General features: G+C 33.0%; 2 protein-coding genes across 2 annotated transcripts; one reads left to right on the forward strand and one right to left on the reverse strand.

The window, feature by feature from the left end:
* Positions 1 to 9,780: 9,780 nt before the first annotated feature.
* LOC128668527 (uncharacterized) lies at positions 9,781 to 11,972 on the reverse strand. Its single transcript, XM_053741681.1, has 4 exons — positions 11,720 to 11,972; positions 10,790 to 11,629; positions 9,946 to 10,726; positions 9,781 to 9,787 (listed from the first exon to the last, which is right to left on the reverse strand). The coding sequence occupies exons 1-4, from the start codon at positions 11,970 to 11,972 to the stop codon at positions 9,781 to 9,783; spliced, it is 1,881 nt and encodes a 626-aa protein (XP_053597656.1).
* A 137-nt stretch (positions 11,973 to 12,109) lies between these two features.
* LOC128668528 (histone H3.v1-like) lies at positions 12,110 to 12,761 on the forward strand. The gene is made up of 2 exons (XM_053741682.1): positions 12,110 to 12,179; positions 12,352 to 12,761. The coding sequence occupies exons 1-2, from the start codon at positions 12,110 to 12,112 to the stop codon at positions 12,759 to 12,761; spliced, it is 480 nt and encodes a 159-aa protein (XP_053597657.1).
* The last annotated feature ends 1,213 nt before the right edge of the window (positions 12,762 to 13,974 follow it).

Consider the following 13,974-nt stretch of genomic DNA (forward strand, 5'->3'; position numbering starts at 1 on the left):
TCAAACACCACCTCACTAAAACAGTGGGAGAGTCTTCATTCACGTTTGAAAAATTTACGACTCTTCTTACGCAGATTGAAGCTATTTTGAACTCAAGACCATTGGAGCCTATCACGGAAGATCCAGATGACATTGACGCACTCACTCCTGGTCACTTTTTAATTGGACGAGCACTCAACGTGATTCCTGAACCTTTACTCATCGATACAAACAGTTCTCGGTAGTCTAGATGGCAATTTCTACAATAACGTGTTTAACAGTTCTGGAATCATTGGGCAACAAGCTGTCTGCAAAGACAGCTGGCAATTACCAAGTGGCAATGTCCAACTCATCAAATTCAAGTTGGCTCACTTGTACTATTCACCGACGAAAGGTTTCCACCAAACAGGTGGCCTCTCGCTCGTATCATCGCACTCCACCCTGGCAAAGATCGGTTGACCAGGGTTGCTACACTCAAAACAGTGAACTCGATACTCACTCGTCCAACAACGAAGCTTGCACTCTTGCCACTTGAACCAGAACCTCAAGGAAATTACACCAAATCACTCACCTGGTCTATTGGTATGCTCAACGAAAGATCACGATCAACGATTTAATTTTGTAATCCAGTGATATTATGTGCAGTTACAAATAAAAATATTGTTAATTTTTTTTGATATGCGTATTTTTCTAACATCCTATCCACCAACCAGTCCTAGCATGTATTTATTAAATTATTATTACAACAAGTTTACTTTACCGATTCAACATAAACCTCAACGAGTTTCAATAACAAATATTATTTTTTACATGAATTAAATGTAAAAATATTAATTATAACAAATACATAATTTTTACGCATAACCCTTTCAATCGCAATGCCGTCAAATTACGTACATCATTTTAAAGTAAAATTTTTTCCATAACTGTGATGAAATGTTTTGATGTAAAATAAATTTAACTATTTTTTATGTAAGAGTGATGTAACAGTATGAACATATCCGAAACATTACATTGTGATGTAAATATGACGATAAAATAGAATCACCAAGATTATGTCATTTACAAGTCAATTTTGTAAGGTAATTTTGAGGTGATATCTAGAATATAAAGCTAATATTAGTATGCGTTGTGAATATAACGTCACATTATAACATAAACCGTTTTTATTTTCACGACGGAGACGTGAAACAAACCCGGAGTCGTATGTGGTCACCCAAGTCTATTAAAAAAATTATAAATAACGATAATGATTATAACTAAAAATAATCAATAATTATAAACAAACTAAAGGTGTGCCTGGACCAGCTCCTCAGGCTGGGTTAGTGCACGAGGGCGCCAGACCGTTCTTACAAAACGGACAAAACCAATAACGATCAGGGGAGAGATCACGGGACAAAATCTTGAGCGAGAATGTATGCATTAAGCGAAATGACAACCACACAAATATATAATGAATAAAAATAATAAGGAATAATTACTACTAAATATATCCAGGAAACAAACAAATAAATATTGGCTATCACTGGGTTCCTTTTACGAAATTATTCAATTCAAAATATATTTAAATAAACTCAACAAATGGTTACAATAATAATCAATTCAATTTGAATAATATTATTAAATTATCCACTGGGGAAAACCAAATTACACACTACAAAGCTTTACCCAATATGATTAAAATAGATTGTGAACAAATAAAATTATACTAATCTTTTTCTTTATTTTATATTATTTACTTTGGGGAGAGAAAGACGCGGGTACTCAATACATATTTGGCAACACTGGGTTACATACCATTAAATTATAAAATAAATTTTACCCAGATAAATAGTATTTTAAGTACTGTTGTAAGACAAGGAGCTACATACGCTATCCTTGTCTGATCTCCTAAGGAATTTACTCGACGCGTCTTAGTACATATGCACCCAAATGCCGTAACGGACGCCGAATATATTCAACTTATTATAACAATAACTCAGGTTCAATTATTTATCACGATCTACTCTACTGAAGGACCAGCGATAGCCGATGTAACAAATGACGAAACAATTGTCATACCGGCGTTGATAACAATTTACTTCTGGAACTTTTTGATAATAAATATCACATGAACTATATTTTTACTTTAGTATAACAAAATACTAATTATCCAAATTAAATGAACTTTAACTATTTAATTATGTTATTACGGCAACTGGGTCAGAACAATTTACTCAAAAATGATCACGGACAACAACACGTCCTACCTTTACAAAATCCCGGTCCTCTCTGATTATTTTCGTTGATTTTTCCGAGAGAGGGGTATCACTCCCGTGTTATCCCCTCTCATGACCTCGGACCCGTAATTTTCAATTAAAATAAAATATTTAAAGTCATGAAACGACCTGAGTTATTGTATAATAATAAATTAAATAATATTTCTTTTTTATCAACATAAACATAATAGTTATTAACCCTTTAAACGATAACATAATAATTGTTTCAGTGCACCACGTTGCTGGAGAAAAATATTGAATTTTATCCCCATTATATCGACTTACTCTCACTTCGGTCGATATTTTTATGTATGCTCTACACACACGCGTGGTACTGACTGAAATGAAGATATCGATTAAGTACATAAATTCAAAATAATTATCAAAACATATATATAAACATAATAAACAATAATATCAATAAATGCATAATTAAATTATAACGTATACCTATGCTGAAATTTCGCGAAGGAGACGTATGAGGTCGCCCACGCTTGATAATAATAATAATAATAACAATAAGTAATTACCAACGATATTGAATGGTAATAAAATAAAATATCTAAACAATTATTAAATTATAAATAATAAATATTAGTCGTGCCTGGACCAGCTCCACAGGCTAGGTTAGTGCACGCAGGCGCCAGACCGTTTATTTAAAACTGACAAAATTTTATTCAGGGGGAAAATCTGCGAGGGAAAATCCGAGCAAGTGACTTGTAACCAAGCGGACAAACAATCGAGAAAAATAACACAAACAGTGAAAAAGAAAAATAGTCAATATATAATAAATAATTACATACAAATAATAAATAATATCAGAAAAATAAAATTAAGCAGTAGGAAAAGATCCAGGGAAAATAAATATCAAATTTTCCCCGACAGCTGTTGGTTTCCGAGTATTTAATTTGTAAACAAAATAAAATTTAATAATATTTTACATAATATTTAATTCGGTGTAAATTAATAACAATAACAATACCTGGTAATTGTCAAAAAAAATAATACCGCAATATTAAAATAAATTATATAAGCTAAATAGCCAAAACAAAATAAATATAATTTGATTGATAAAATAAGTTTTTAATATCAAATAGAAAAAACAATTATTTCACTTAAATTTTTCCCAGATAATAAATAATAATAATATTTTTACTTTATTTTATCTCTCAACACGCTTAAGAGAGAGAAAGATACGGGATTTATCCTCACTCACACTCTTAATGATAAATTCCTCGGTATTAAACAAATTAATAAATTTATAAAATATAAAGTTAAATTATAATTTTAGTACAAAAATCTCATTAATAATTTTTACCGCTGGGGTGCGTAAATAAACCAAAATGTAAAGTATATAAAGTTACTCAATTGTTTTAAATACTAATAAATATAAATTGTAAATGAAACATATAATAATACTGGATATTTATCTTACAAATATTCCGAGTGAGAATTTTTCTCACCCAGGCGATGATGTCAGTACTTGAGGAATTTACTCAAGTACTGTATGCGCTCTATAGCTATATATACTATAAGTGTATATATAGGTATACCGGCAACGCTTCACCACGCTGCACTCAACTCAAATATACCTATATATGCACAACAATATCAGAATATAACCACCAATGATAAATAATAATAATAATTAACGATAATTATTCATACTAGAAATCATGTATCCTTCAATAATTCTTTATGGACAAATTAATTTCCCCTCGCCACGGTGACCAACAACTACCGGGGGAGGTTATCGCGTGAAAAATAAATGCAGTGAATGAAATTCAAAGTACTTACTCGAAATCAGCAATCTCCAACAACCAAAATAGAATTGATTGAAACCAAAATTTTAACGAATTCACCGGTGAACTTTATTAATTATCTTTATCTTTATCAAACTAAATAATTCATGCACAATAGTATGGATAATAGGTTGAGCGTCTATGCACACTGCTAGTCCGTATCTTTCTAAATTAATTATCTCAACCTCCATCTGTTGGTCGTCGCGCACATGGCACCACCGTCGCCCTTAATTACTATTATAATTATTTCTACTAGCCCTGGGCCTAGTTTTAAATTAGGAATATAAAATATAAAAACAATCCCTGGACATCTGAATGATACATGAGTAATTAATCAAATATATGAGCTATTTATTTATAACTTATTCCTATTTTTATTTTACCCGGTAACCGAAATAATAATTATTTAAAGTTTATCAAATTGACGTCGGGAATGTAGCCTAGATATCGATTTACCGTTACCCGGCGGTCAATATTTTCAACTAAACTGACATCCTTAGTTGGATGACAAGTTTCAATAAAATAATACATTAAACAATCGTTGGGGCATAATGCTACGCTGGATTATGCATCCTAACTGTTCCAAAATCATAAACAAAAACTTGAAATTAATATAAACCAATTATTTGTATTTTTAAGTCATAAAATAAAATTCATTCACACACGTGCTCTCTCATATACGCAGCGCGCATGCGCTAGCACCGTGCACGGACCGCTGTCTCCATCGGCGAAATGGCGGAATGCCCGCGTAACAGTTCAAATTCAAATATCAAATTAAAATATTCAACTTATAACTAAATAAAAATTAAGTAATTTGAATCGTTACGTGACAATTTTGAAAAGAAAAAAAAATTTTTTTAAGTATGAAAAAAAAAAAAAAACGAAATGTTAGAAAATTTTTTTTTTTTGTTAGTATCATACTTTTAGAACATAATTGCATCGATTCCTGAAAAAAAATCTTTTATATTTTCGGAAACAATTCATTTGTCTCTATTATACTTAAAAAAGGTAATGACGTCAATCTCTGAAAAAAAAAAAAATTTTTTATACGCCCTTATGGCATCTGTAACGCGATATGTCCCATCAATTTATAGTTGTCCTGTGAGAAATTTGAGACATAAGTGTCCGCATATAATTGTATCAAAATCCTGATATCTTCTGTGATTATATTTCACGCTACCAACATCGAGATACTCCATAAGATCTTGCGGTGGTTGTAAATTACCAAAACTGTCAAAATAAATAACTTTATTATTATTTTTCTTGTATGCAACCCAATGAGTACCAGGTCTGAATTTATCATCAAGATTAATAATAGCTGATTCGTTTTTTCTCGGACCAGTTTTAGGTAAATCATTCCTCATAAAAACACCGCGAAAGTTTGGAATTTTTAGAGCTTTAGCGTATTTCAGTAAGTCGATGTTTGTAAGTGGTCGATGTGGTAGCTCTACTTGTTTTTTGACTTGCATCCTCTGCCTACTGGATATGGTCTCAAAAACCCATACCACGTCTGTAAGGTCTCAAGTATAAACCTTTACCCATAGATATTTGCTCCATTTTCAAATTATGACGTTTGCTCTCTTCCAATCGATTTTTAGCAGCACTTGCATCATTTACAGCTTTCGCTATACCAGCAGCACCCCCAGCCAAAGCTCCTGTTGCACTCAGGCCGGCAAAAAGTGGTATTAAAAATGGTAGTACACCACCAACTTTGGATGGAACCGGTAGAATTCGTGGCAGCCGAATATTTTTTTTCCCACCAGATTTTTTAACAGCCTGACGAGCTCCTTTCAATGCCGTTTTGATTGGATCACTTCCAGGAGTCATGGAATTTTTGGCAGCTGTGACAACTTGTCTTAGAGCTACTTGTTTCTTTACACTAGTGTTTTTCTCGTTAGTTTTCCTCTTGCTAGTCTTTCTCTTGCCACTTTTTTTCTTAGTAGGCTTTCTCTTTACTAGGCTTTTTTTCTTGCCAGCTGTTCAATTCTTCAAACCCATTCCGAATCTTTTTTTCATCTTCATGATTTTATTTACACTCCACGCAGCAGCTTTTTCACCAATACCAGCGTCTTTTGCTTGATAACGTTGCCACGCCTTCTCAGCAAGTATTTGATCAGCCTCGTGACGTGCTGCCAAATTTTCGCGATTATACGAGTATGCGATATCGTGTTCTTTACACGCAACGTCCAGAGGATTAATTCCGGGATCACCACGAGCTAATCTTTTGGCTAGCTTTGTACCTGGTCCACAGTACTGGTATCCAGGTATGTGTAGTTCAACTGGTAGCTTATTGATTAGACTGTTTATAAAACCTTTACCACTGGTCTTTACACATGTGCTCTCCATAATAGCAGCATCATGACTGACTTAAAATGATATAAAACCTGGTACTTAAAGCTCGCTGAGTGAGTTGTTGTTGTGATCGCAAACTGGCAACATGGAGTTTAAAAGTCAAGCGGCCAAGTTACCAGTAATAAATTTTGATCAAATTGTTCAAGGTACCGGAGTGAAAAAAGTTAAGAGACACGGCGCTTTATTACCAAACAGTGTACGCGCTATATTTTGTGGTCCATCAAATTGTGGAAAAACAAATGCTCTACTCTCACTCATCATACACCCCAATGGCTTGAGATTTGATAATATTTATCTCTACTCAAAATCTCTGAACCAACCGAAATATAAATTTTTAGAATCACTACTTAAACCAATTGAAGGTATTGAATTTTTTACATTCAACGAGCACGAAGAAGTACTGAAACCTGAAGATGCAAAACCAAACTCATTGATGATATTTGATGATGTCGCTTGTGAAAAACAAGATCATATCAGAGCATACTTTTGTATGGGTCGACATAAAGATGTTGACAGTTTTTATCTCTGTCAGACTTATACATGTATTTCTAAGCATTTAATACGCGACAATGCAAATTTTATAGTTCTCTTTCGACAAGATGAAATGAACTTGAAGCATGTGTATGATAATCATGTAAATACTGACATGTCATACAATTTATTCAAAGATTTGTGTTCAGCATGTTGGAATGATGTTGATGGTAAATATGGTTTTGTCGTCATTGACAAAGACAGTGAACTAAATAGTGGTAGATATAGAAAAGGATTTGACTGTTTTATTAGTATAAATTAAGTTGTACTTGATAAATACTCATCAGAGATTAAGTGAACTTTAACCCATCAACATGAAGACCGAGGAGCTTTCAAAGCAGAGAGATGTCTTACATCAGATATCCCAGGCTAGTGATGCTATCCGACGAAAGCACAGAATGCTCAAGTTGGGTAAAGACACAGCTGAGAAGGCAATGGGTGAAATGTTTAAGCCTATTGTTACACCTCTGCAGAGTCTAGTCGAGTCGTCTAAGCATAAAATCAAACAAGAAATCAAGCAAGAAGTCAAAGAAGAATTTAAAGATGATAATTCAACGGTGAATAATGCTACAGAATTTGATGATGCTAGTAATTATAATAGTATTATTTCTGAAGATAGAAGTGGAACTCTGGAAGAAACACAAGTATTTCCTGCTGCATCGAGTACCCCCGCTAAGCCAGTGAGTGGTGAAATAAAATCATATTTAGCTAAAGTGTACAGAAGAAGTAAAGATATTGATATGAGATATGGTATTCGTCGACGTTTTAATGATTTTTATATTGGTGATTCTGAAATAACTTTTGACGATAATGAGATTAGAATAAAAAATAAAAATTACTCTGTTACTCCTGGTTTATTGGAATTATTATTTAAAAAATCGGCGGATGATTCAAAAGTCACGCAAAATGATAAAAATAAATATCTCGAAATTATTAAAATGACAAATACTCATAGAAAAAATTATAAACCAGATGGTAGTTTTTATGAAGACTCGACAATTAAGTATAATAATTATATTGCCGATTTTCTCGATAAAAATGCAAACTTATCAAGAGGTAAAGGATTACCGAATTTTATGGTTGCGAAAAAGAAAAAATCACGTATGGATTATGTCTACTGGGATGATCCAAATGAACTAGTTGACCGTCTGCGTTTACTCATGGCATCTCAAGCAGCTGGAAATCCAAGTCACACCAATGAAATCATATCAATTATCGAAGAGCTACGAGAAGCGGGGATTATTTATTAGCATCTGCTGTGTCAAATCTATGCCACTTATTTGCTGACTGTTGAAGTGAAAAGAGCAAAAAAAAATGAGAATCGATATATTTGGACGTTCACTACAAACTGGTGCTGTAATCAGTGGACCGCCAGGACCACCTGGACGAGGATTTCAAGTAACTGTTGACGGACAGTATGATGTTGAGCGCAAGAGACTGTGTCATGTTGGCAAACCTGCTGAAGATAGCGATGCAGCAACTGTAAAATTTACACGTGATCTTGTATATCACGAGCTGTCTTTAATGTATGATAGTATAAGGAATGATCAGTCTATCATTTCACATTTACACTCTCAAGTGGTAACACTCGACTCTGCTGTAAAGCTATTAAAAAAAGAAAATCAAGAACTAAAAGTTAAAATAAAACGTATAAAGTTACAAAAAGACTTAATCAGTAGAAATACACAGCGAATAAAAGAATTGGAAGCTAGAATTTTTGTTAACAATGGAGGACAAGAAATCAGTAATAGCGTATGAGTTGCACAGACCAGCACGCAGAAATTATCAACGTCGTCATGTTGACATACGAGCACTTGATGAAACTTGGCAAGCTGACTTAGTTGAAATGATTCCTTATGCAACAGTAAACAAAGGAAATAAATATCTGCTAACTGTCATAGATATTTTTTCAAAGTATGCTTGGGCTGTACCGATTAAGAGTAAAAGTGGCAGTGACGTCACCAGTGCAATGAAATCTATATTTCAACTAGGTCGTGTTCCAAAAAATCTGCACGTTGACCAAGGCAAAGAATTTTATAATAAAGAATTTCAAGAACTCATGCAATGTAAAAACATCAATATGTACTCGACATTCAGCAACTTGAAGGCGTCCATATGTGAACGATTTAATAGGACACTTAAAAATAAAATGTGGCGTGAATTCTCTGCACGTGGTACCTATAAATGGATTGATATACTAGAAGACTTATTGGATACTTACAATAATACCAAACATCGGACAATTAAAATGAAACCTGCTGATGTAACTGTTGCTAATGAAAAAGAACTGCTGGAAAGAATATACAAACCTCTTCAAGCTCAGCAACAAGCACGAAAAAATAAATTCAAAGTCGGAGACAAAGTTCGAATCAGCAAGTACAAACATGTGTTTGAGAAAGGTTACACACCCAACTGGACGACGGAAATTTTTACAATTAAGACAGTACAGAAAACAAATCCAACAACGTATAAGCTTGTAGACTATCAGGATAAGCCAATTGAAGGTGGATTTTATGCAGAGGAACTCAGCAAAGTCAAATATCCAGACGTATATCTAGTGAAGAAAATTATAAAAAAACGCGGAAATAAATTGTACATAAAGTGGCTTGGCTTCGATAGCTCCCACAACAGCTGGATTGAAAAATCTGATCTGTAAATAAACTTTTAAAAATACACTTATATCTATAAAATAAAAAAACAATTTTTTTCATTTGTATATAAATGTTTTATCCATTTTATTTACACACACATATCCTTAAAACTAATTTTTACATACTTTTTCATATACTTAAAAAACTAATTTTTTTTTACATACTTTTTTTTTTTTTTTTTTTTTTTTTTACAAAAGTTTTCTTTTTTTAATAGCTATAACATTTTCATCGTTATCATCATTTGATTTGAATCCCCATGGCGATGTGTCAGTTGAGTTGTCCAAAAGTTGTCGTTTATCTTCTGTCCAGCTTAAGGCAATTTTGTACTGTGCTACTGTCGTCACGTTGTGTTTGGAACTTTTAATTAAGTACTGTTTTTTTGTCAAGTTAATGTGATCGTGAAGACATCTATCGAAATCATCAAACGTGATAGTTCGCAACGTTGGACCTTTGATCCCCTTTGCTCGTTTTTTCGTTTCATCATCATTTAAAATTTTGTATGCATATAGCTTGGCCCTAAGTCCGTTGAAATGAGTCATAATTTTTCCATTATTCTCATCTTTCATCAGACCTGGGATCTTCTTGTTGGCAAGCGGCATATTGTACGAGTTTTGAGGCGGGTAGTCCGACGTATCAAATTTTGAAATATCACGTTTCATGATTTCGTAGATGTCTGGTACTGTGAAGTGGTAAATTAAACTGTCAGTGTCCGTGTACATCAACTTAGATTCTTGGTTTGTGAAGTTCTGTTTGACATAGTGATAGTGGAAATCATAGATAAATATTTTTGATAAATCTAAAATCGCGAACCCAGTGTAAATAGGTTTGTCAAAATATACCTGGGTTGTTTTCATTTCCACTATAACCATGTCTTTGTCAAAGATAGTAAGACTATGGAAGTTAGGTTTGCAAATGAAGTCTGATGCACCGTATCGACCAGACCATCTAGTAACTAATTGAACATCTTTGTGTTTCCTAACATTTTCCATAGTCTTACCGAAGACTGCGTTATTCATGAGTTTGAAAAAATTCTTCTCAAACTCATTTTGGGCAGCCTTCCTACAGTCTCTATTCTTGTCGATGTATGTCTTTAGCCATGGGGATTGCTCAAATTTGAGTACGCGATGAATTTTTTTCAACTGCATTCCTAAATCTAAACATTGTTTTAAATTTTCACAATGAATTATATATTTATTTTTATCATACAGTGTTGTACATAATTTAGTAGACTTGCTACCCGGTGGTAAAAAGTGCTCAGGGCACAATGGTAAATCTTTGTGTAGCTCATGTAGCTCTTGTGGATAGTGCAAGTCTACTTCTAAAATATATCCTACAGTATCATTGGTATTTACGAAGTTATTTACATTAATTAAATCATTTTCATCTACCCACTCAAATGAGCCTTTAGGTAGTGGCATACTCATTGCCGCGCCATACAAATTATTGACGTCAAAATACATCAAGTATGACTCGGGTTTTTTAACGTCAAATTCATCACCCATGTACCGATTGTTGGCCTTCGCATACCTATTAGTACACTGAGACACTCCACCTCGTATACCTTTCTCGATGAAAAGTACCATTTCGGGGTCAGTCAATAGTTCTAGTTCCACATTTGTGTATTTCAGCATTGCATAAAAAGCTAATCCGGGTGCTGTATAATAGTGCAGCGGGTCTAAGTTATAATTATTTAAACAACTTTGTCTGAAATTTTCAAATACATCGGCCAAGAGTAGTACATCAGTCTTGAGATATAGATCAGAGTACTCGCCTAATGTACTGATGTTAAATTTATTCCAGACAAGTTGAGCAAATGCATAATTATCGTCAGTTATACCAGTATTGGATAATTTTGAAAAAAATGAGTTTTGATCGGGCAACTGTTTATCATTAAGCTTATCAATGTTTGTAATGTATTCATACGGGAATACACCTTTGCGAGTAACAAATTGAAATTTTTCCGGATCTGGGTAATGAAGTTTGGTGATTTGTTTATTGTCATCATCAAGATAAGATGCTAATTTTTCTAAACTTGATGCCATGAATCTAAATGAATCTATAAAGCGTAAAGATACGGATATATTATTAATGGACTTTGTAAATGAGATATATCGCTCTTTATTAATTGGCAATAATGTAACTTTACCTTCAAAAACTTTTGCTAATGATTTAATTAAAAAATGAGAATCGTACCCAGATAAATTGTGAAATACTACCGGTATTACATGAGATTTCGGATAATTTAAATTGCATGAAATGTGTGCAGGTCCGCGATAGTTACCCGTAAAATGGCAATGATCATAGCATTTCTCTTTATCGGAGGCTATTGTTTTTTCGCAAATATGACAAACAGTTGACCGATCATGACTCTTTTGTTGTTGTTTGTCAAGTGGTTTCATAGGTATAGGATTTTTTAAATACTGCTCAACTTCAAGTGCAAAATTTCCAAGTTCATTGACAAACCACTTTACACACTCAGATGATCGATTAATTTCAAATTTTGACAAATTATTGTCATAATTACAGTGACGATAAAATGCAATGCTGTGTGGAACATGTTTTTGAATTTCATCATCATCCCCTTGAGGCTCTAGTGTACACTCTAAGTCTGCGTAGACAACAAATGGTACCGGATCTTTATTACGATAATTTTTAAATTTTAATATTTTGTTTTCATTAATAGGAAATTTCATATGGACTTTATTTAATTTGAAACAGTCATCATTGTGACTATTGAAAGATGTTTCTGCTTTAAAGTGATTTAAACATCTATCACAGAAAAACAACAACAACAACAACAACAACAACAACAACAACAGGAGGAGGAGGAGGAGGAGGAGGCGGAGGAGGAGGAGGCGGAGGAGGAGGACCTCGATCTTCGACGACGGATAAGGGCCATCACTGATCACCAGTTGAGTTCGAAGGGTTGCGATGAGCGTTGTTGCTGTCATGATCGGTATCAACAACAGCAGCAGCAACGAGGATTAAGCTCACCAACACCTTCGCTAGCCTCGACGTTGCTGCTGTCCGATTTGAATGATGATGATAATGCATCACCACCACTACCACCGACGTCACGATCACCATCACCACCAACACCATCACCCCCGCCATCGTCATCATCAGCTCAGAGATTTTCTCCGTCAGATGGGGACGATTCGCAATCGTCAGATGGAGAAGATGAATAAATTATTTTATCATTTTTTGTATTATTTTTTTATATCATTTATTATTATTATTATTATTATTATTATTATTATTATTATTATTATTATTATTATTATTATTATTATTATTATTATTATTATTACCATTTATTAGTACCATTTTTTATTATTTTATGATTATCATTTTTTTTTTCTTTCTATAATATCATTAAGAAAAATGAATGATTCATTTTTATATAAATAATATGTATTTTTTTTTTATATTAAGTATTTCTTTTTTATTTAATATTGAGTATTTCTTTTTTTTTAATATTAAGTATTTCTTTGTTTATATAATTTAAAAAATTAATTAATTAATAAACAAAATATTAAATACATATTTCGATTTATATGTTAAAATAACCTTACCCCCCCCCCCACCTGTCCAACTTATCCCTCACCGTTAAAATTGGCGTAAATACCGCGCGCTGCACAGAGTGTGCGCGAGCGGTCTTTTTTAAATTTCCCGCAAAATAGAGAACCTGCTGCCACCTTTTGTACAGCATCGACTTGTCATCCCCGCTCCCTAATACCACAGTTTGCTTAACCAAAAGTTTCGACAAATATCCGTCAACTTCGGACTTTTCCATTTTTACGAAATTATGTATGCAACTTGCTATTGAGTTTGACGTGAATTAACTCCATAAGTTGTCGTTAATTTGAAGTCAAATTTTGGGTCAGCTTATTATCAATTTGTTTTCATAAATTGTTAAGTATATTTTTACCCTCAAATTGTTGACAATTTTGTATAATAATTTGATTACCTTCTGCAATGGCGAGAATGAACATTACGGACTGTTTTTTCGTAAAAGTTTTTTTTAAATAGAAGAAAAATTAACCGTAAATTTTTTTATTTTCAATTATTGGTGTGAAATTCAGTGTAAATTCGGGCAGCAGATTTCAGGTTACTTTAACATCAAATTACGCTCATTTTCTAGCTAAAGTGGCTGTTAGAAATACTTTAAATAGTGCATGCGCAGTTTGACATTTTTTATTATTATTACTATTATTACAATTATTATTATTATTATTTGAAATTCAGTTATAAAAACGAGAATTACTATGGAATAATTAGTCAAAGGATAATTACATTATTAAAAAATTTTTTTTTTATTTTCTTAAAAAAAATAATAGTACATTTAAGTTTATAAAAGAACGAATTCAAATTTACAGTATTTGCTTCCATGAAATCGCA

The sequence above is a fragment of the Microplitis demolitor genome, chromosome 9 (genome assembly GCF_026212275.2).
Source record: "Microplitis demolitor isolate Queensland-Clemson2020A chromosome 9, iyMicDemo2.1a, whole genome shotgun sequence".
NCBI classification, from domain to species: domain Eukaryota; kingdom Metazoa; phylum Arthropoda; class Insecta; order Hymenoptera; family Braconidae; genus Microplitis; species Microplitis demolitor.